The sequence below is a fragment of the Arvicola amphibius genome, chromosome 11 (genome assembly GCF_903992535.2).
Source record: "Arvicola amphibius chromosome 11, mArvAmp1.2, whole genome shotgun sequence".
NCBI classification, from domain to species: Eukaryota; Metazoa; Chordata; class Mammalia; order Rodentia; family Cricetidae; genus Arvicola; species Arvicola amphibius.
Window position 1 is genome coordinate 94,416,516 of NC_052057.2, and position 21,339 is coordinate 94,437,854.

Sequence of the window (21,339 nt, forward strand, 5' to 3'; positions counted from 1 at the left end):
ACCGTGTACTAAAGAGTGAGTATGAGTACCTTCACCGTGTACTTAAAGAGTGAGTACCTTCACCGTGTACTAAAGAGTGAGTACCTTCACCGTGTACTAAAGAGTGAGTACCTTCAACCGTGTACTAAAGAGTTTCTGGAGCTGGCTGTAGTGCCGGATGTCTGTATTCAGCACTTAGAGGCAGAGGCAAGCCGATCTCTGTCAGTTTGAAGCTAGCCTGGTCTACATAGTGAGTTCTGGGACTACATGTAGCTAGAACTACATAGTGAAACCCTGTCTCAAAAACAAAACAAAAGTTTCCTGGCATATTTTGAGCAGGTGGTTGCTTAGATTGGTAAGAGTTATTGAAATAAGCCTTACTATCTCAAACATGCTGAGACTTTGTAGTTATTCTTAGCCAGACAGCACAGTGGGCAGCAGGGCAGTGGCGAGAAGGTAGCAGGTGTGTAAGTACAAAACCCCAAGTTCAACCCCTAGAATAAATGACAAAAGTAAATGCACCTATCTGTGCGTATTATTATATCCCAAACTCAGGAAGGCTTGTTTTCTTTCATCTATGCCCTCAGGTTTTGATGAATTAACCTGCCACTGTGGCGCCTCTGTGATCTACCCACCAGTCCCCTGTGGAACTAGGCCTCCTGAGTGTACTCAGACCTGTGCCCGAGTCCACGAATGTGACCATCCAGGTGAGTCCCATCGTGTTGCCACCCCTCACAGCCTGTGGGTTAGCGTGTGGCTGTGTAGAGGACTCAGACCATCTGGGTTAGCTGCCGTTGCTCCCCTGCTTCTGTGAAGGTGTGTCTTGTATCTGTCATCTAAGCCACCGCCTGTACTTGACAACACGCTCACAGTCCCTCAGCTGTCAGACACACCCCGAAGTTTGGAAGAACCCTCGTTTGTCTCTCAGACTTCTCTCCTTTTGTTGCCTCAACTTTTTGTACATATTTCAAAATTGGACTTTTTTTTACAGAATTAAAAATAATTTAGTTAAAGCTCAGCAGGTAAAGGTGCTTACTTCCAAGCCCGGTGACCTGAGTTTGATTCCTTGGTCCCTGTGGTGAGAACTAACTTCTGAAACTTGTTTTCTGATCTCCACGCACGTGCCATGACGCACACACATGCACACATATTCATACACAGCAAAAAATAAGTAAATATGATTTTTTAAAAAAATCTTGAATTTGATTTTTGTTAGAGAAGCAATATGTTTCTTAAGTAAAATTAAATTATAAAAAATTTGGGCTTGAGAGTTGTCTCACCAGTTAAGAGCACTGGCTGTTCTTTCGGAGGACCTAGGTTCAGTGCCTAGTATCCATATGGCAGCTCATAACTGTCTAAAACTCCAATTCCATGGAGTCTGGCGCCCTCATGTACAGGCATACATGCAGGCAAAACACCACATAAAAATAAATTAGAAATTAGTTTAAAACTTTAAGTCAAAAGATTGATATTAAATCACCTACTAAAGCACTTTTTAAAAAGATTTATTTTTAATTCTGTGTATGTCTATTAGTATGTACATGAATGCACAGAACATAAGTCCATTCCTCCAGATAGGGAGCCCACAACAGACCAAAGTACAGATACCACCAAAGTCCATCTTGGTGAGCCAGTGAGTTTTATTGGTGTTGCTTACAGGAACATGGATGAGGGGTTACAGGGGCAGAAATGACTCAGTGACAGCTGAATCAGCATAGCGTACCCCAGCGCAGGTGACAGCTCACAAAAGCTGGTAACCTAGAGCACTCTGCATAACCTGCAGGAGGCTCAACATTGGAGAGTGTCCTTTCCAGGTGCCTCAGCTGGTCTAAGCTTCCTCTAGGCAGCTGGTCAGGTCTCAGGGTCTTTGCAGCTTGGCTTGTCTGAGAGCGACCCGACCCTCTGCTGGCTTTTTTTTTTTTTTGACTCCGAGAATGAGGGAAGGACCAAGGGACCTAGTGAGTGGATCTGGTCAGTTTCAGGAACTTTCTGAAACTATTCTGAGTTAGTTTGCCTCCTGGCTTCAGGAGCTTCTGTGGATGGTGGACTGTTCTGATCTCAGAACTGATAAGCAACAGTTCGTTGTTTTACTTACCCCACAAAATAACTCAGGGCCCCGGATCTGATACCTACATGAAGTCTAGCCATGTAGTGATTTGAATTAAAGTTAGATGGCTGGCCCTCGGTTTTTTAATTTAATATAGTAAAACAGAACTAAACAAATTTATCATGAAGTAGGAAAACTTTTTTTGGAGGGGGGGGGTGATCTTCCCAGCATGGTTTGTAAACTCCTTTCTTGGTCATCATACCAGCATGAAGTGTCCAGGCCAGTTCCTGCCCAGCCCCTTTTTTCTACTAGCTTCCAGGAATCACAGATGATGTCCAAATCCTGCTGGGTAGTATCCTTAGTAAGACCTTTAAAACTTAGACATTGTGGTGTTTTTACCTGCTTTTGTTTAGCATTCATTTTCATTTTCTTGAGTGTCTTTTGAATATCCAGCATGGTGTCGGTCAGAGGGAACTTCAGAGAATGAAAAAAAAAAAATCTCCCATCACTAGAGTCTTGTGTTCCTGAGAGTTAGAGAATAGTAGTCAAATGCCTATGCATGCAGTTGGACCAGCTAACAAGACTGCGAGCCTTGTGTTGGAGACCTAAAACACATGAGGGAGTATAGGAAGCTTAGATAGGGTACTTACTTAATCTGTGGCACTGAAAGTAATCAATAGAAGCGTTTAAATCATTAAAAAATTATTTTGTATGGATGGGTATTTTGCCTACCCACATGTCTGGTGACTGGAGGCCAGAAGAAGGCATCCGATTCCCTGGAACTGATCTTACAATGGTTGTGAGCCACCATGTAGGTGCTAGGAGTTGTGCCATCTGTGCAGCCCACAGCAGAGCATTTTACACAGAATAAATGACAGCTGTCTGGACGTTAGTTATCGGTTCACACAGAAGCATGGGCAGACCAAGTGGCTAGCTCCCTTAACTTTTTTTCTCATTCCCGCTCATTTTTCTTTTTTAAAGGGGTGTGTGTGTGTGTGTGTGTGTGTGTGTGTGTGTGTGTGTGTGTGTGTGTAAGTAATTGCTGCATGTATGGGTGCCAGCATAGGCAAGAAGAAAGCATTCAGTCCTCTAGAGCTAGTTACAGCCAGTTGTGACCCACTGGCATGGGTACTGGGGCCCAAATTTGAGTCTTCTGGAAGAGTAACAAACTTTAACTGCTAAGCCATCTTCCTAGCCCCCAGATGCTCATTTTCCAGTACTCAGATATAAAACCAGTTATGTTTCCACTTCCTCATGATCATTTAGAATAATTCCTAACTCTGGGATCTAAAACATTTATAGCATGTTTATAGTATTTGTGACCTTATTTAGACATTATTTCTAAAGTTCTGTTTCTGTTTCTGCAGTGTATCATTCTTGTCATAGTGAGGAGAAGTGTCCCCCCTGTACCTTCTTAACTCAGAAGTGGTGCATGGGCAAGCATGAGGTAAGTTTGCTCTCTCCTAGGTGTCCGTAGTTCCAGTCAGAAATGTATGCTTAGTTGCTTAAACATTTCTCAAAATAAACATAGTCCAAGAAGCAGAAGCTTTCTTTTAGCACCTTTTTCACTTTTGTGTCAAAAATTCCATACAATAAAATGTATCAGGGGCTGGGCGGTGGTGGCGCACGCCTTTAATCCCAGCACTCGGGAGGCAGAGGCAGACGGATCTCTGTGAGTTCGAGGCCAGCCTGGTCTACAAGAGCTAGTTCCAGGACAGGCTCCAAAGCCACAGAGAAACTGTCTCGAAAAAAAAAAAATGTATCAGGGGTTGGCAGTTGCTCATCTTAAAGACACCGTAGCACAGCTGACAGCCTGAGTTTAATTCCTTTAGCCTACATAAAAGGTGTAAGGAGAAAACTGACTGCATAAAGCTGACCTCTGACCTTCATGTGGATGCCGGAGTACACTTGTATGCACACACACAGTAATAATGCAGGGAAATAAGATTTTGAAAATGATTTTATTTCATGTGTATGAATGTTTTGCCTGCATGTATGTCTGTGTACTATGTGTGTGTCTGGTGTCCGTGGAAGCCAGAAGAGGACATCAGATCCCCTGGAACTACAGTCACAGATGGGGTTGTAAACTGCCATGTAGTTGCTGGGACTCAAACCTGGGTTCTCTAGAAGAGCAGCCAGTGCTGCTGAACCATCTCTCTAACCCTGGTCTATCATTTTAAAATCTGATTATAACCATGAAATGTAGCACATGCTGTGTCGTCACCCTGGCTGTCCCAGAACTTGCTCTGTAGACCAGGCTAGCCTCAAACTCAGAGATGCACCTGCCTCTGCCTCCCAAGTGCTGGCACTAAAAGTGTGCAATACTACACTGGGTTGTGTGAAATTCTTAAACAGTACATTTTAATATATATAAATAAATGAGGCTAGAGAGATGATTCAGCTATTAGGAGCACTTGCTGATCTCCAGAGGGCTTGGGTTTAGTTCCCAGCACTCATGTGACAATTCACAACCATCTGACACTCCAGTTCTAAGAATTCCCGTGTCCTCTTCTGACCTGAGGACATAAGGCATGCATATATACATGCAGGCAAAAGTAAATAAATATATATAAATAAATATATATTGTGTAAATATATATATTTACACAAGTAAATAAATATATAAAAATTTTAAATATCAGTATATATTTAGGAGCCAACAAGACGGTTTAATAAAGATGCTTGATGTTCCGCCTGCATGTATGTCTGCATGCCGGACATGGGGCACCAGATCTCATTATAGATGGTTGTGAGCCACCATGTGGTTTCTGGGACCTCTGAAAGATCAGCCAGTGTTCCTAAGTTCTGAGCCATCTCTCTAGCCCCAAATTACAACTTTTTAATGCATATTTATTACAGAGAATATACTGAGACAATACTGTTCTGGTACAAAAACACTTTCTTTGCTATGCTGTGGATTAAACCAAGGGTTTTGCACCAGTTGGGTATATTGGTTAGTTTTAAATAACACAACTTAATACAACCTAGATGGACCAGAGGAGAGAGTTTTAATGAGAATTTAGACCAGGTTAGCCTGTGGGTATGTCTGTGGAGGATTATCAGTTGATAATTGATATGAACCCAGTCCACTATGGAAGTCACAGTTCCCTAGTCATGGGGACCTGAACCATGAACTAGTGGAGACATCAGGCTGGGCAGCAAACAAGCTGCACCCCTCTTCTGTGATGGTGGGTGTGCTGTGACTAGCTGCTGAGTTCCTGCCCTGACTTCCCTTCAGTGATGGACTCTAGCCTGAAATGTAAACCAAGCAAAACATTTCCTACCGATGGGCTTTCTCAGGCTGTTCTGTCACAGCAACATAAAATGAAGCTAGATCCAGAATTGGTGATGAGATTGTTGCTCTGGTAAACCTGGCCATGTTGGTTTTGGGGGAGGAATATGGAAGATTCTAGAAGCAGGCTGCATAAGCCATTGAATCCTGTTGACAGAGCCAAATAGGTCATCCTAGTAGGAGCTTAGAAGGTGTGTGTGCCCTTCAAGTGCTGATCCTTAGGGTTTCAGGGGGATCGAGGTCATTTATCAGGAATTGGGCTTTTCAGGAACTGTTGGCTAATAATTTGTGTGTGGTGATCAGGCTGGGGCTGAAGAAAAGCTGTGATTGATAAGAGATCAGCAGCAGTGGGGCAGCACTTTCTGTGCGTCCTAGAGACAAGCATTCCCTTGGGGTCAGCACAAAGAAGCTGACCTAGCTGTTGTCCAGGGGCCAGGCTACATATATCTCAAGCCTGCAGAACTTGACATTGTAGGAGCTACCACATGGTACTGGTTTTGAAGGCACAAAGGGGTAATGGGGAGCAGCTGAAGGCAGACACCATGTGTCAGGGTCCAAGTCCCTACAAAGAGTCCCTGAAAAGCAGTTGGTGAAGGTGAAACCTCAGTTGCAATGGAGACCCCACAGTATTGGAGATGCCAGGACGTCAGAATGTCTACCAAAGTTCACTGCTGATGTGAATGGATCCAGGCTACGAGAGAAGCTGTGTGCCCTGTGGATGTCAGAATTGAAGAAGTAAGGCTGCCTGAGCCCTCTGGAGTCTGGAAGATTACATTATGATTGAGTCCCCCGTTTGGACATTGAGCTGCAGGATTTGGGTTTTGCTTTGGTGTAGCTGCTTTTATGTCCTAGTTTTTCCCTTTTAGAATAAGAATGTTTAAGTGTGTAACTTGTTTTTTATCTTTCAGGAGCTCACATTTAAGAAACTTTGGACTTTTAAAGAGACTTTGGACTTTTGAAGTGTTGGAATTTTTGAAGACTTTGGGGGGCTTTTTTGGAGTTGGACTATATTTTATATTAAGATATTGCCATGAGATTTGGGGACAAGAAATGTAAAATTATTGTTCAAAGTGACATGTTTGTGTGCTAACTTGACAAGGGGTGGATTGTGCTGGTTTAACTGTTAATTTACACAACCTGCAATCACCCAGGAAGAGGGTCTTAATGAGAAGTTACTTAGATCAGATTCGGCCTGTGGGTGTGTCTGTGGGGGATTATCTTAATTGTTAATTAATGTGGGAAGACACAGCCCACTGTGAGAGGCACCATTTCTTAGGCAGAAAATCCTAAACTATATGAATGGAGAAATCAAGCTGAGCAGCAAGCAAGTAATATGCATGTATTCATTTCTCTCTTCCCTTGAGTGTGGACATGAGTAGCTGCTTGAGTTCCTGCCTTGACGTAAATGCAATAATGAACTGTAACCTGGAATTGTAAGACAAATAAACCCTTTCCTCCTCTATGTTTCTTTTTGTCAGGCTATTTTATCTCAGCAACAGAAATGACAAGAGCCCTGTGACTGAGCTGTACCCTAGCCAGTGAGAGAAATATTCTCTAAAATTCTGTTGTGTAGCCAGGGATATGTGATTCATGCTTCTCCTACTCCCAAGATGATACATTTTGTGGCCTGCTCTTGTTACTTCATAACATAACTCTTGATATCTGTAACATGTTTTCAATATTCTTCATCTTTAAAGGACATATTTTTCCTGTACTTTTTCCTGTGGTGGTTCAAGTCATAGTCCTTCATATTTCTTCTCTTTATATCATTTTTGTGGTTGCTTTGAGGCAGGATTTTGTATAGTTCAAATTGGCCTCGAACTTGCCACCTCGCCAAACCTCTTGGACTCCTGATCCTCCTGACTCTGTCTCCTAGGTGCTGGGATTACAGGCATGTGCCACATATTCAGTCTGGATCTTACTTCTGTCAGCTTCTCTGCTGTAAAATTCTCATGTGTTACCTTTATTCAGTAAGTAATAGCTGAGTACCTACTCTGTGTCAGGTACTAGACTAGGTATGAGGTGATTCAAGTTAAGACTGACACACTCCTGCCCTTGTGGATCCACTATTCAGGGGTGAGTCAGCAGACAGAAACAGACAGTTGTTAAGTTCCGTAATGTGAAGATTGCAAAGTCCTAGGGGCTTAGATCTGCCAAAGTCATTCAAGATCAAATAACACTAGAAAGGACAGTAAGATGCAAGCAAGTCAAGTGAGGAGTGGGTGACAAGAACACAGAACAAACGCAGGATGCATCCCTAATTCCAAAGCAATCGGGAGCATTCTAGATCTGGAGCTGGATGTGGTAGCAAACACTTGTAATCTCAGCATTAGAAAGGCTGAATGAAAGGAGGGAAGACAGACCTCGAGGCTAGCCTGGGCTGCACAGCAAGACTCCATGTCAAAATAAAAAGTCATGTGTTGCTGGAATGAAAATTGTTTCCAAATTTCAACAGCTCTCAAAGGAATTTGAGTGAATACATAAAAGTAACCTTGAAGCTGAGCATAGCAGCACATACTATAGTCCCTGCACTTGGTGCAGTGGAAGCAAGAGAATCAAGAGTTCGAAGCCAGCCTGTACTACATAGACCCTGTTTCAACCAGGCAGTGATGGCACTCGGGCGTCAGAGGCAGGCGGATCTCAGTTTGAGGTAGAGTTCCAGGACAGCCAGACCTTGTCTTAAAAAAAAAAAAAAACAAAATCTTTGATCTCATGGCAGTAAGTTTGTAGCCTGTCTCTCCAGCAATGGGAGGCCTAGAAGCAGGCAGGTTCTCAAGAAATAAAATGAGTTGAGAGTTCCTGTTGCCTCTTAATTTTTAAAAAATATTTGTGTGTGTGTGTGTGTGAGAGAGAGAGAGAGAGAAAGAGAGAGAGAGCTGTGTGCCACAGCTTTGCGTGGAGGTCAGGTTACAGCTGCAGGACTTGGTTCTTTACTCCTGCATGGGGCCTGGAGTGAATTCAGTCATTGGTCTTGGCAGCATGTGCTTTTACCCACTGAGCCAACTGACCAGTCCCTGCTTGTCATCTTTGTGACAAGGTTACCTGATTCTGAGACATCAGCTGGCAGATATGCTGGAATAGTTGACTATTTAACCACAGGTTAACCCTCTACAGCAATGCCAAGGCAATCTGTGTCTAACACTCAGACTTAGACTGGGTGACAGTATCATCTCATCTTCATTTGCCATAGGGATTCTGGGGGAGGAAGGGAAAGATGGGATTTAAGACAGGGTCTTGCTCTCAGGCTGACTTCAGACTCAATCATCCTCCCTCAGCCTCTTGAGTGCTAGGACGGTACACACGTACCACCATCATGGTTACAGCATTTCAAAAGGATTCCCTAGTTACCTGTTTTTTTCTGTTTATTACCCATTTATTAAGAAGTTTGCTGGGTCACAGGTGGCTAGTGCCACGACCTTACCCTTATAGTTCCCTTTTGTTTTTCTTTCCTACGCACTTGAACACTTGGACTTTGAAAATCTTTAACTGTTGCCAGGCAGTGGAGGTGCACACCTTTAATCCCAACACTGGAGGCAGAGGCAAGTAGATCCCTGAGTTCGAGGCCAGCCTGGTCTACAGAGCAAGTTCCAGGACAGCCAGGGTTGTAATACAGAGAAACTCTGTCTCGAAAACAAAAATCTGTTTTCAGTTCAAGGAGATTTTAGGATTTTGTTTTTAATATTTATGGCTGTGTGTGGTGGTACCCAACTTGAATTGAGTACTCAGAAAGAAGAGGGAGGTGGATCTCTGTGCTTTGACTCCAACTTCATCTACATAGTAAGACCCTACCTCCAAAAAAAAAAAAAAAAAAAAGATTTAAGCCAGGCACTATGGCACATACATGGAATCCTATAATCAGGAATCCAAGGTCACCTGTGACTGCATAATTTGAGGCCAGCCTGGGCTATTGGAGATCCTGTCTCAGAAATTCCTAAACAGGGCCAGCCACATGGTTCAGCAGGTAAAGACACCTACCACCAAGTCTGATGACCTGAGTTTAGTCCCTGGGACCCACATGCTGGGAGCTGGAGAACCAGCTCCTACAAACCGTTCCTTGACCTCTGCATGGATACTGTGGCACACACTAAGTTAACACATGTCAAAACAAACCCACAGCTCATTTTCTGACGAGTGTAAACGTAGCTCATGCTTCAGTATTTGCCGAGCATGCGTGAGGCTCCCAATTCAGCCTCAGTGCTGCCAAAAAGGAAAAGTAAAAGCAAGTATTCTAGGAGTAAAGCTTCACCCTGAACGTACACAAAGATGAGAACCTGGCTGCTCTCTCTCTCCTAGTTACGAAGCAACATCCCCTGTCACCTGGTTGATATCTCTTGCGGATTACCCTGCAGTGCCATGCTACCCTGCGGGATGCACAAATGTCAAAGACTCTGTCACAAAGGAGAATGTCTTGTGGACGAGGCCTGCAAGCAGCCCTGTACCACCCCCAGAGCTAACTGTGGCCACCCATGTATGGCACCCTGCCACCCCAGTTCACCCTGTCCTGTGACAGCTTGTAAAGCCAAGGTAAGTGTTGACTCAGCTACTAGTGAGTCCAGACTTGACCTGCAGTGGCCCCTGTCTGTGCATCCAGAGAAACCATGCAGTGATACTGTGAAGTGCTGGTACTATACCCAGCGATAGGTGGTCCCTTACAATAAAATAGGACAGACAGATATTAACTAAGTGATCTCAGGTGATTAGGACTCTGGTGTGATAGAGGAGTAATTATACCTGCATGGAAGGTAAGTGGGAGCTTTGGTTTGGTTGAGGGGTCAGGAAGGGCCACCCCGAAGAAAGCAGGGGTCATCTGGACCTTGGTTGGACCTTTGTCAAGTGGGTACCCCGGATTCAGTGTTCCAAGCTTCGTTATAGGTTTGCCCTTTCAGCTGTGAATAAGAGACGTACTTTGCAGACGGGCGTTAAGACAGGACATGTGCCTCCTAGCACGTCCATTGCCATGCTGCCAGTCGGCATGTGTGGTGGTTAGAGAAGCCGGCCCGACTGGTCGCCGTCTGGCCGTCGGGCATCATTAGGGAAGGGCTTTAGCAGTGAAGCCTGCCCGAGTCCCCCACCATTCTCTTGTGGGAAGAGTCACACCACGCTCACTGAATATTTCAGGTAGAGTTACAGTGTGAATGTGGGAGAAGAAAAGAAATGGTGATCTGCTCGGAAGCGTCCGGCACCTATCACAGGTAAGTGCTGCAGCTGTCCTCGAAGTTTTTGTGTCCCATTGAAGGGGAGTCATTTCTTCTCCAGTGCTGGAGACTGAACCCTGGGTCCTGCACATCCTAAGTTCGTAAATGCTCTGCCACTGAGCTATAGCTCCAGCCGTAGGCACTCGGTGGTGTTTGCCATTGTTTATGAACTGTTTTGTTCTCTGTAAAATTTTGCATTTATTATCTGGGTGCATGTACATGTGTGTATACACACATGCACAGTGCATACGTGGAAGTAAAAGGACATCTTAGGGGAGTGGGTTTTCTCCCTCTGCTGTGTGGGTTCCAGGGATCAAAATGAGATTGTCAGTCCTGGCTGCAAGCACTATTTACCTGTTGAACTATCTTGCCAGCGCCTTAGAAAGCTTTTAAAGTAGAATTTTACATCTAGGGCTGGAGAGGTGGCACAGCAGTTAACTTCCAGAGAACCTAAGTCTGGATCCCAGCCTTCTGATCAGGCAGCTCATAAACTTCCTATGACTCCAGCTTCAGGAAATCCAATGCTGTCTCTGGGCTCTTCAGACACCCACACAAACACATGGCACACATACCCGCATGCGCACATACACACACACACACACACACACACACACTAAATAAAATAAAAAAATCTTTAGGAAAAAGATTATTCTGGTGTACCTGAGGAGCTTTAAAGTACTTTTTCTAGGCTGGCCCAGCAGGTAAGGCTAATGCAAACCTGGCAACCTGAGTTCCATCCCTGGAGGCACACACCTTAAAAGAAGGAAAAAGAGAACAATCCACCCATTGTCCTCTCAGCTCCACATCATGGCCTGTGTGCCCACCAACACACACACACACACACATCATGTATATACAATGATAAAATTTAAAAAAAAATAGTTAAGTGGGGGCTGGAGAGATGGCTCAGTGGTTAAGAGCATTGCCTGCTCTTCCAAAGGTCCTGAGTTCAATTCCCAGCAACCACATGGTGACTCACAACCATTTGTAATGAGGTCTGCTGCCCTCTTCTGGCCTGCAGACATACACACAGACACAGAATATTGTATACATGATAAATATTTTAAAAAAAATACTTAAGTGCTGCCAGGCAGTAGTGACTCATGCCTTTAGTCCCAGCAGAGGCAGGTGGATCTTTGTGAGTTTGAAGCCAGCCTGGTCTACAGTGCTAGTTCCAGGACAGCCAGTACTACAGAGAGAAACCCTGTCTCAAAAAAAAATTTAAAAAATAAAATAAAAATTTAAGTGCCTTTTCCTGCCTTTAATTTGTAAAAGCAATACTCTGCTTCCTCCTTCCCCACCCCTTCTTCCCTTTTTCATCTAATTATACCATGAAATAGAAAGGAAGATGTCTTGAAGTTAGGTAAGGTGCTTTCTTTTTGTTTTTGTTAGTGCCACAGCTAAAGTACTATGTTTCTCGTTACAAGCTTGGGGTTTCTGATTGTTCTGGTAAATATCCTTATAGCCTCCTAAAGTATTGACACCCGTGTGGTGGTACAGAGATCTATGTATAGTGGTGGAGTGTTAAGGAATGGTTGGTTGGTTATGTATATCTCTTAACTAGATGTGGAGATGTGCCATGCTATATGACTACAGACTTGCATAGATATCTAGTTGGCTATTTGTTGGTTTTGTTTGATAGTTTTCTTTTTTGAGACTAGATTTTACTTTGTAGCCCTGGCTGGCCTGAACTCACTGTGTAGATCAGGCTGACCTCTAACTTGCAGGGCTCTACCAGCCTCTGCCTCCCAAGGGTCGGGATTAAAGGTGTGCGCCACCGCGCCTGGCCTGATTGGCTGTTTGAAGAGAGTATTGGGTATTGGCCTGGAAGTTCTGGAGATAGAAAGTCCCTTCCTGTGTAGCTGCTTAGAACCGAACTGAGGACATGTACCGTAAACACATGTCAGTAGTTTACATGTGGTGCTACAGTAAACGTGTAATAACAGATGAGCTTCCGGGTCACACAAGCTACCTTGTGGTTGATTACCTTTGAAGGAAGCTCTGTGTCCCTAGCATGGGGAGGCTCTTAAGACACTGCAATGCCTCTTCTTTCTCGTTATATTTCAGAATAGCTGCTATTTCTATGGCCTCTAAAATAATGGATATGCAGCTGGGAGATTCAGTGGAGATCAGCAAGTTCATTACCAAGAAGGAAGTCCAGCAAGCCAGGTAACTTTGGAAGAGTTGCCTTCTTTCTCCAGTTACTCAGTTTCTACAGGAATCCACCTGTCTCAGTCCTCCACGGCAGCGGCTCACACACAGTTGGTAGTCCACTGACTGGGGTGTTGGGACCAACACAGCGAGTCCTGCCCAGGTCACAGAAAAGACCAAAGTAGGTTTTCCAGGCCTCACTTCAGTTAGCTAACAGAGAAAGCAGCAGAGACCTAAATTTACCTAGTTCAGCCCGCAGGACCAAGATCCAAAGTGGGAACCATATCTAGAAAGGGAAGTGGGGGCCAATCTGAAGCCCACGAAGGGCTGCTGACTCCACTGTGAGGCCTGCTCATCGCCCCTTGAGAAGGACTCCTTTAGCCATCTCGGGGTGCTAATGAAACCTGAAAATTAGCTAGCCTCCTGACATCTGCAGGCTGTAAGCGAGGGCGGCCACGTTCTCACGGGGTCTACCTGGGGTCTTCCTGGCTGGGAGCTGAGGACCTGGGCCTGACTGTTGTCTCATTTGTTTGTCAAGGTTGGAGTGTGACGAGGAGTGCTCCGCTCTGGAAAGGAGAAAGTAAGTGGTTCCAAAGCAGGGGCGACGGCCCTTCATCACCCGGCACCTCTGCCAAGTCTCCACGGCTGTCAGCAGAGGATGTGCTCATCACGGTTGAATTGGCTAAGATACTAAACCACTTGGGCAATTTCAGCGTGTTCAGAAACACGAGCTGTGTGGTTTTGGGTGTGGTGTAAATTTCACATGCCACAACATGCTTATTTGGTGACTGGCTAACTTCCTGATCCCAGCAGAGATAAGAGGCTCTAAAAAATGTAGAAATATAAGGAGCTGGGAGATAGCTCAGTCTATAAAATATTTGCCACACAAGCACAAAGCTGTGGGTTCAGAGCCCTAACACCCAAGAGCTGGCATAATGACACACACCTGTAACGCTAGCATGGGAGACGAGGAGACAGAAGAAAGAAGAGAGGTCTGGTGCCCTCTTCAGTCACGCAGGCATACACGCAGGCAGAACACTCATACAACTCATAGTCTACATTCTCGGCTCCTAATGAGTTTGAGGCCAGCTTGGAATACATGAGACCCTGTCTCAAAAAACAGTGTGTATCAGGGCTGATTTCTGTAGTAGAAAGGGGTGAAAGTTCTTGACTTACATAAGGACATATGCTGAGTTTACTATGGTCTACGGTAAGCTAATGTCCATCTCTTACTTCACCAAACTTGTGAGCTAATCTTTATTATAGGTTTGTATGTATAGAAAACAAAAAGCAAAGGGGTGTGAGCCCAGGGGTGAAGCTCAGCTGGTAGAACGCTTGCCTAGCATGCAAGCGGCCCTGGTTTGATCCTGGCAGGCACCCGTGAGCCTGCGTGGTGGTCTCAGGTAGGCAGGCTCACTGTCAGCCTTGGTTACGTAGGTATTTTGAGGCCAGCCTGGCCTACATGAGACCATGCTTCAAAAATAAATTAATTAATAGAACAAAATGAAAAGTGGGGTGTTTGGAAGATAGCTCAGTCAGAAAGCGCTGTCCGTGCAAACGTGTGGCCCAGGTTTGCTTCCCAGCGTGTCTATAAAAAGCCAGGTGTGGGTCACATGTTGTTAGCTCAGTGCTGCGGGGTAGAGGCGGGGTCTTTGGGGCTAGGTGGCTAGCTTGGCCAAGACCCAGGTCCCAGTGAGAGGTCCTGTCTCAAAACCAATGAGGACAGCATCTGAGGGCCACGCCCAAGGTTGACCTCTGCCCTCCACATACACAGGTGTGCACAGGCAGCCCCCCCTTGCTCCCAAACCAGAATGTTTTGGATTCGAACATTCCTAGGAAGTCTTGAAACAAATCACCTGTAAATAAAAAAAAGAGAAATACTGGCTTCTTTCTTGGTCATTTTCAGGAGGTTGGCAGAGGCTTTTGACATCAGTGACGATTCTGATCCTTTCAATGTTCGTTCTTCAGCATCAAAGTTCAGTGACAGTTTGAAAGATGACGCCAGGTATGTAACTGGTTATCCACTTCCCTAGCTGTGGCTTATGAGCGTTCTGATTAGTATTAAAGACGGTAATTAGTATGTGCTTCTTCCGTTATTATGCCAGATAACGTTAACGTGTATTGCAAGAAATCACATGTTGTTTAGCTGGCTCCTTGAAGAACTGAACTTGTGCTTGAGGGGTGGTCCCCATAGCAGGAGTCTAGGCCTTCCAAGGGCTGCATAGGTTCCGAGACAGGTGTCTGAGCCAACTCTCAGCCCTCTCTCACAGTCACGAGGTCCTTCTCTGGGACAGTGGCGGTTCCATTTCTGGCTCTCTGGTGGCTCTTTCTCCTCCTTTCCGCCTGCTTCTTTCTTTGCTGTTGTGCCATGGTCTCTGTTACCTGGCGGGTCCTCACCCTTGCCTCGTCCTTGCTCTCCCTGGAGGAGAAGGCGAGTGGGAGATGCTCCCAGAAGAGCAAGAACAGCTGGAACTAACTGCTGCTTTCTCATTTCAGGAAAGACTTAAAGTTTGTCAGTGACGTTGAGAAGGAAATGGAAGCACTTGTGGAGGCTGTGGATAAGGTAAGCAGACTCGTCCAACTGGGCATTTCTCTTAGGCCTGCTTGAGTTAAAAAAGGTATTAATAAATAAGTTCCAGAAGCTTGGTTAGCCTAGAGGGCTGTAGGAAAAGGTTGCAGATTCCTGATGTCCTGCCATTATAACATTCATGGAAACCTGGATTACTTTCATCATTATAGGAAAGAGATCTACAGTTAAATTAAGTGTACATTAAAAATAACCCTTGGCCAAATATGGTGGCACACGCCTTTAATACCAATACTCTGGAGGCAGAGGCAAGTGGATCTTTGAGTTTGAGGCCAGCCTGATCTACAGAGTGAATTCCAGGGGAACCAGGGCTACACAGGGGAACCCTGTCTCAAAAAAGAAAAAAGAAAGCGGCTCAACAGTAATACTTGGGTTAGAAGGTATGCAAGGCCCCTCAGGTGACTGAAAGGTTGCCTATGATAGGAGAGCACATTCTGTTTTCTCAAAGGTGGGCCAGAAACCCTTATGGGGAGGCTAAAGATGAAAATTGGCGGGGGGTGGGGGGGCGGACTTAGGAGAATGGGCCCTGATCCGCCAGGGATGTCAAAGTGGTACTCTGCATGGAAAAGTAAGTTAGTGAACAGTGTGGTGATGGCATTGTTTATCCCACCACTTAGGAAACAGACAGGTGGATCTCTGTGTTCGAGGCCAGCCCAATCTACATAACAGGTAGCAGGATAGCCAGGGCTACACAGTAAGATCCTGTCTCCAAAAGAAAAAAAAAAGGAATGTGTTAAGAAGCAGCCAGTCCTGCTCCAGTTCCCTCTGCTGTCACCGGCTCCCATTTCCTTCCTCTCTGTTCCTCTTCCAGCAGGGTACCAACCTGAAAAGGAAACTTGTTCCTTTTCTGTATAGGAAACCTGAGCAAATGTATTTCTGTGTGTGCACCTGTATCTGCATACTTAACAGCTCGAGGAAACAACGGTGTGGGGAGTTTGGGTTTCTTGTTTAAGTCCTCGGTGTGTCTCGGCGTTTCTCGGGAATGCCACCGCTCGGTTCTGGGCCCCTCAGGGAGAAGCACGGCCTCCACACGGCTTGTCTCTGCTTGTCCCAGCTCGTCTCCTTCCTGTTGTAAGGAGTGTGATATCCACCATGCTCACACACACAGTAGTAGGCAGTCCGAACCTCTAAAAATTTAGTCGCAGGCTGACGAGGTGACTTCAAGGTAAAAGCACTTGACACACACACACCTGACAACCTAAGTTTGATCCTCAGCACCCACAGTGAAAGGACAGAACCAGCTCCTAAAGTCATCATCTGACCTCCACAAAAAATAACAATAATAAAGATTCAAACGGGAAAAACTAAAGTAAAATTCCATCACCTTGATTGCCTATGCTCTTGTGGTGGTAGGGCTTAGTCATGAACGTTTTCCGTTTCCAGGGGACGGTGCTAATCAGTGTTTCCTTCTCCCAATCAGGGAAAGAGTAATAAGAAAAGCCACTGCTTCCCCCCCATGAACAGAGACCACCGCCGCATCATCCATGACCTGGCCCAAGTCTATGGCCTGGAGAGCGTGAGCTACGACAGTGAACCAAAGCGCAATGTCGTGGTCACTGCAGTCAGGTGGGATGACCTTGCTGTCACGGGGGAGCTCTTCAGCAGGGCAGGCATGACACCCACAGTCTTTGTTACTTCCTCCTCCTCCTGGAGGAACCGAAAGGAAGTACATTTCTCCAGAACAGTCTTTCACCATTGCCTGAAGATCCAAGCCAGAGAGCAAAGCCCACACCTCACTCCACAGGGCTGCCCTGATCCTTTGCAGATGCTAGAGGGGACGTTTCTGCGGGCGGAGATGTGATCAGAAGGCCTGCTCCTCACTTCTCCACCGCTCTGTCTGCTGTTCCTCCCTCTGACCTCCCAGCTCTAATCTTGGTTTGATAGAGACAGAAAGAATGCTAGGCTCTGACTCAGTGTTGTCGTCAGAGGAAACGGAGGTGGCAGTGTGAGACAGGACGGACCTAGACTCACCATCTGAGCCTAGGGCTATTGAGAGAACATCACAGTGATAGAAAGTGGGTGTGGCCTGGGAGGGGTGGGCAGCAGGTCTGGCAGGGACCTGCTGGGTGGGTGGAGGGACAGACTGAATGCCAGTTGGCCACCCCTGAGACAGGTGGTGTCTGGGTGTGCTTTGCCAGCAGCAGAGCCGCCCGGTCAAGGCCGTTTCTGCTCGTGAGCCCCGCTCTTCAGCTCTCTACTTTACTCCTCTCAGGGGGAAGTCCGTTTGTCCTCCCACCACGCTGACCAGTGTACTTGAGAAGGAAACTCAAATGCGGCCTCCACCGCCAATTGCTCATCACCGACACCAGGCAGACAAGTAAGATTCTTCAGCTGCTCCCCAGCAGAACTTGTGTGGGCAGAGGAGCTAGGACGGGTACCTATTGGGGCTCCATCTGCCATCATTGGCCTCCTTGGGCTTGTGTTTAGAGTGTGAGTGTCCACACAGGCTTTGACTGGGGCCTCAAACACATTTGTTCAAGCCAGCAAAGCCTTAAGAGAATAGTCACTTGGGTCAGCAAGGTAAGTCTGACAATCTGATGGGATCCTGGGGCCCACATAAAGGTGGAAGGAGACAGTGAACTCCGCGGACCTACACACACACTCACAGACTAGTAACAGTAAATAAATGTTCTAAATATCTGTTAAAAGCGAGAGAGACTAGTTGTTGAATAGTATCTGCAGTGTGTGTTGGCATGTAAGTGGGTTTCTCTGCCACTCCAGATAATTTAGAACTGGATGCAGTGACAGCAGACGGAAGTGGTGTGGGGGTAACAGCTGGCAGCGACAGAGGCAAGTAGAGATGTTCTCTTTGAGATTTATTTAGTTTTGGAGGGTTAAGCAGCAGTGCCCAAGGGGAAGGGTGGTCTAGGGGAGGGGTGCAGCGTTTGGGAGCGACGGTGCAGATAGGAAGGCTCAGGGCTCCAAAGGCAGCGACAGCGCGCTATGGTCAGATGAGTCCAGTGTGTAAGACATGAGCGCTGCAGGAAGTTAAAGTGCTGCGTAGGACTGGGCAAAGCTGCCACACAACCTCGTAAAGACAAAGCCAGGCCAGGGGATGGTCCATGGTGGGACCAATTCAGGACACAGCATTTGCCTTGCTTGTAAGGGTGGTAGGTAAGTCTGTGTTTACAGCCCCACCAGTTAAGACATTATCATTTTACTATAATATATTTACTATAATTACTATAATATATTTACTATAATAAGTGTCATTTTACTATTGTTGAAGGGAGAAAGTAAAATCATTTGAAAGGCTGGGCAGTGGTGGCGCACACCTTTAATCCCAGTGCTCAGGAGGCAGAGGCAGACATATCTCTGAGTTCAAAACCAGCCTGGCTGGTCTACAGAGTGAGTTCCAGGACAGCCAGGCTACACAGGGAAACCCTGTCTCAAACTATATATATGAATGAATGAAAACTAAAAAAAAATACTTATTTCTATTTAATCTATATGTTTGCCTGCATATATATGTGTGCACCACATACATGTCTGGTGCCCACAGAATTCTGAAGAGCATGTTGGCTCTTCTGTAGCTGGAGTTACAGATGACTGTGAGCTGCCTTGTACTGGGACTTGAACCTGAGTCCTTTGCCAGACCAGCCAGTAGTGCTCTTAACTCTGAGCCATCCCTCCAGCCATGGCTGTCACATTTTGCTCTACCTATGTCTCTAGGGTTTGAATGATCTTTATGATAAAAAAAAATGCTATTTTGATGTAAAGAAAAAGGCAGGAATCTGCCCAACATTTTTGTCAGCTGAGCAGAGGAGAACCATCTTCTTCTCTTCCTCTCCCCATCTCCAGAGGTGCCCAGCCTCGTCCCTGGAGCCAAGGGAGATGGCTGAAAGTTACTCTGGAGCCCACAGGTCCCTCTTCCACTGTGGCCTTCCACACAGTGCCCTGGAAGTGGGTGCCTCCACTGTGGTTCCTGCACAGAGGCTCACACAGGAGACCAGGGTAGTTTACAAGGTCATCGTCAGGATCGCAACCCTTGGTGCTCCTGTGGGCTGAACAGGCACAGCCTCAGCCCCAGGCAGCCTAGATTTGAGTCAGCAGGGTCTGTGCTTCCGGATAGACAATGGTCATTTGATGTTTGGATTAGGTTTGGTTTTTTGAGACAGGGTCCTGTATAGCCCTGATTGGTCTCAAACCCACTATAGCCAAGGATAACTTTGAGTTCCTGATCCTCCTGCCTCCACCTCCCAGGTGCTGAGGTCACAGGTAGGTAGTTGTTTGGAAAACATGGAGCCACAATTGTGTTCATTTCCACTCAGACACAGCCGTGGGGAGCCATTAGCCCGCTGGGGTGATATAAAGATTATAGAATCTTTCTCTACCCCTTGCAGGATTTTTTGTTTGTTTGCTTTGCTTGATTGTTTTCTATATAAAACTTTATTATGGAAATCTTTTAGAGCAGAAAAAAAATAATGTAATGAACATCTCTAGGCTATTAGCTGACTTCAGCACACACTGGTACGTGGCTTCCTGCTGTCTTCCCAGCTGATCCGGGGCTTTCTGAAGATGTAGGTTTACTTCCCCTAGAAAGGAAGAGACTGACTGCTTTTTGCTTGCTTTCAGGAATCCTGGGAGCAGTAGTTTACAGAAGATAGCTAAGGAGCCAGTGATCGACTACTTTGATGTCCAGGACTGAGAAGACACGCATTTAGATGAAAGAGTTATTCTGTGTAGTGGAGACTCATTTGCCAGCAGATTAATCATGCTCGTTCCTCCTGCGTGGCAGAACCCCCTTGTCTGCTCCTGCCCCAAGTACCTCACTGTGGCCAGATCTCTGGCTGTGTGGCCACTGGATTTTTACATCCTGCTGATGGACCGAAGAGGCTCCTCACCCCATCACTGTGATTAGTAAGAGGGTTGGGGAGTATCATATTTTATTTGGATAAACTAGAATTTTTTCCCCCAAACTGACTTTGCAGCACCTAGCCATAATTTTAGTTGTTCTCATTGTTCACCTGGTGGGTGTGGAAAAACACGTGAAGTACTGACCCTTGGTAAACCATTTCTGGAATCATATGTCTTAAACCATCTTACCTAAGCCTTGCTCTGAAAGCTCCCATATGTCTCTGTAGACTGGGAAGGTTATAGAATTCCATTTCTCAAGTCCCTGGCATCTTCCACCACATCACCAAGCCTACCCAGGGGCAGCTTAACTGTCCCCCACAATGGTAAGAACTGAGCAAGCTCCTCTGCCATGTTCACACTGTGGGCCGATGAACTACCCACTGTAGCCCTGAGTCCTCTCTGATCCATAAAGATGCTCACACAGACAGCTTTCCTGTGTTGGTTTTTCCTAGGCCTTCAGAAGCCACACCGGCTCTCCCCACGCCTGAGCTCTGACCTGCTGTCTGACTATTGAGAGAGTGCGTGGACAGTCCAGAGCTCGTGCCCAGCAGCCACCGTAGTCACTCTTCTGTTTCCTCATCGCAGGCTGGACTCTTTTATTTTTTATTTTTTTTGGTTTTCAAGACAGGGTTTTTCTGTGTGGCCCTGGCTGTCCTAGAACTCATTCTGTGTAGAGCAGGCTGGCTGCAAACTCACAGAGATCCACCTGCCTCTGCCTCCCGAGTGCTGGAATTAAAGGCATGAGCCACCACCACCTGGGTTATTTTCACTTTAAAATAAGCTTGAGACCCAGAAACTTGGAACCATAAAACAAGGCACTTAATTTTTTATTTTGTTTTTTGAGGCAGAATCTCACTAAGTTGCTTAAGCCTATTCAGGTCTTAAATTCTCAGTCTTCCTTGCTTGGCCTTCTGAGTGCTAGGATTATAGGCCTCTACCATCCACCTGAGAGACACTTAATCTTTTTTTTTAATTGTTTATTTTATTTGTGTTTTAGCCTATATGTATATCTGTGTGAGGGTCCTGGATCTTGGAGTTACAAACAGTTGTAAGCTGCGATGTGGGTGCTGGGAATTGAACCTGGGTCCTCTAAAAGAGCAATCAGTGCTCTTAACCACTGAGCCATCTCTCCAGCCCCAAGGCACTTACTTAATTTTACAGGAAAAACCTGCCACTCTTTGGCCCTAACCCCAGGCTCGAGGGAATAGCAGGATGCACAGGTGACTGGAGA

General features: G+C 45.9%; 1 protein-coding gene across 2 annotated transcripts in view; it reads left to right on the forward strand.

Moving 5' to 3' along the window:
- Nfx1 (nuclear transcription factor, X-box binding 1) overlaps positions 1–20,535 on the forward strand; it is a 58,882-nt gene extending 38,347 nt beyond the window's left edge. The window contains exons 14-24 of one of the 2 annotated variants that reach the window (XM_038347009.1): positions 567–686; positions 3,394–3,473; positions 9,612–9,842; positions 10,437–10,510; positions 12,581–12,682; positions 13,203–13,244; positions 14,571–14,669; positions 15,161–15,227; positions 16,672–16,817; positions 17,464–17,568; positions 19,827–20,535. In XM_038347009.1, coding sequence (XP_038202937.1) covers positions 567–686; positions 3,394–3,473; positions 9,612–9,842; positions 10,437–10,510; positions 12,581–12,682; positions 13,203–13,244; positions 14,571–14,669; positions 15,161–15,227; positions 16,672–16,817; positions 17,464–17,568; positions 19,827–19,899 — 1,139 coding nt within the window. In that variant the 3' untranslated portion in view covers positions 19,900–20,535. Of the gene's footprint in view, positions 1–566; positions 687–3,393; positions 3,474–6,226; positions 8,117–9,611; positions 9,843–10,436; positions 10,511–12,580; positions 12,683–13,202; positions 13,245–14,570; positions 14,670–15,160; positions 15,228–16,671; positions 16,818–17,463; positions 17,569–19,826 lie in introns of those variants that run through there. The other variant, XM_038347010.2, reaches the window with a different exon arrangement.
- The last annotated feature ends 804 nt before the right edge of the window (positions 20,536–21,339 follow it).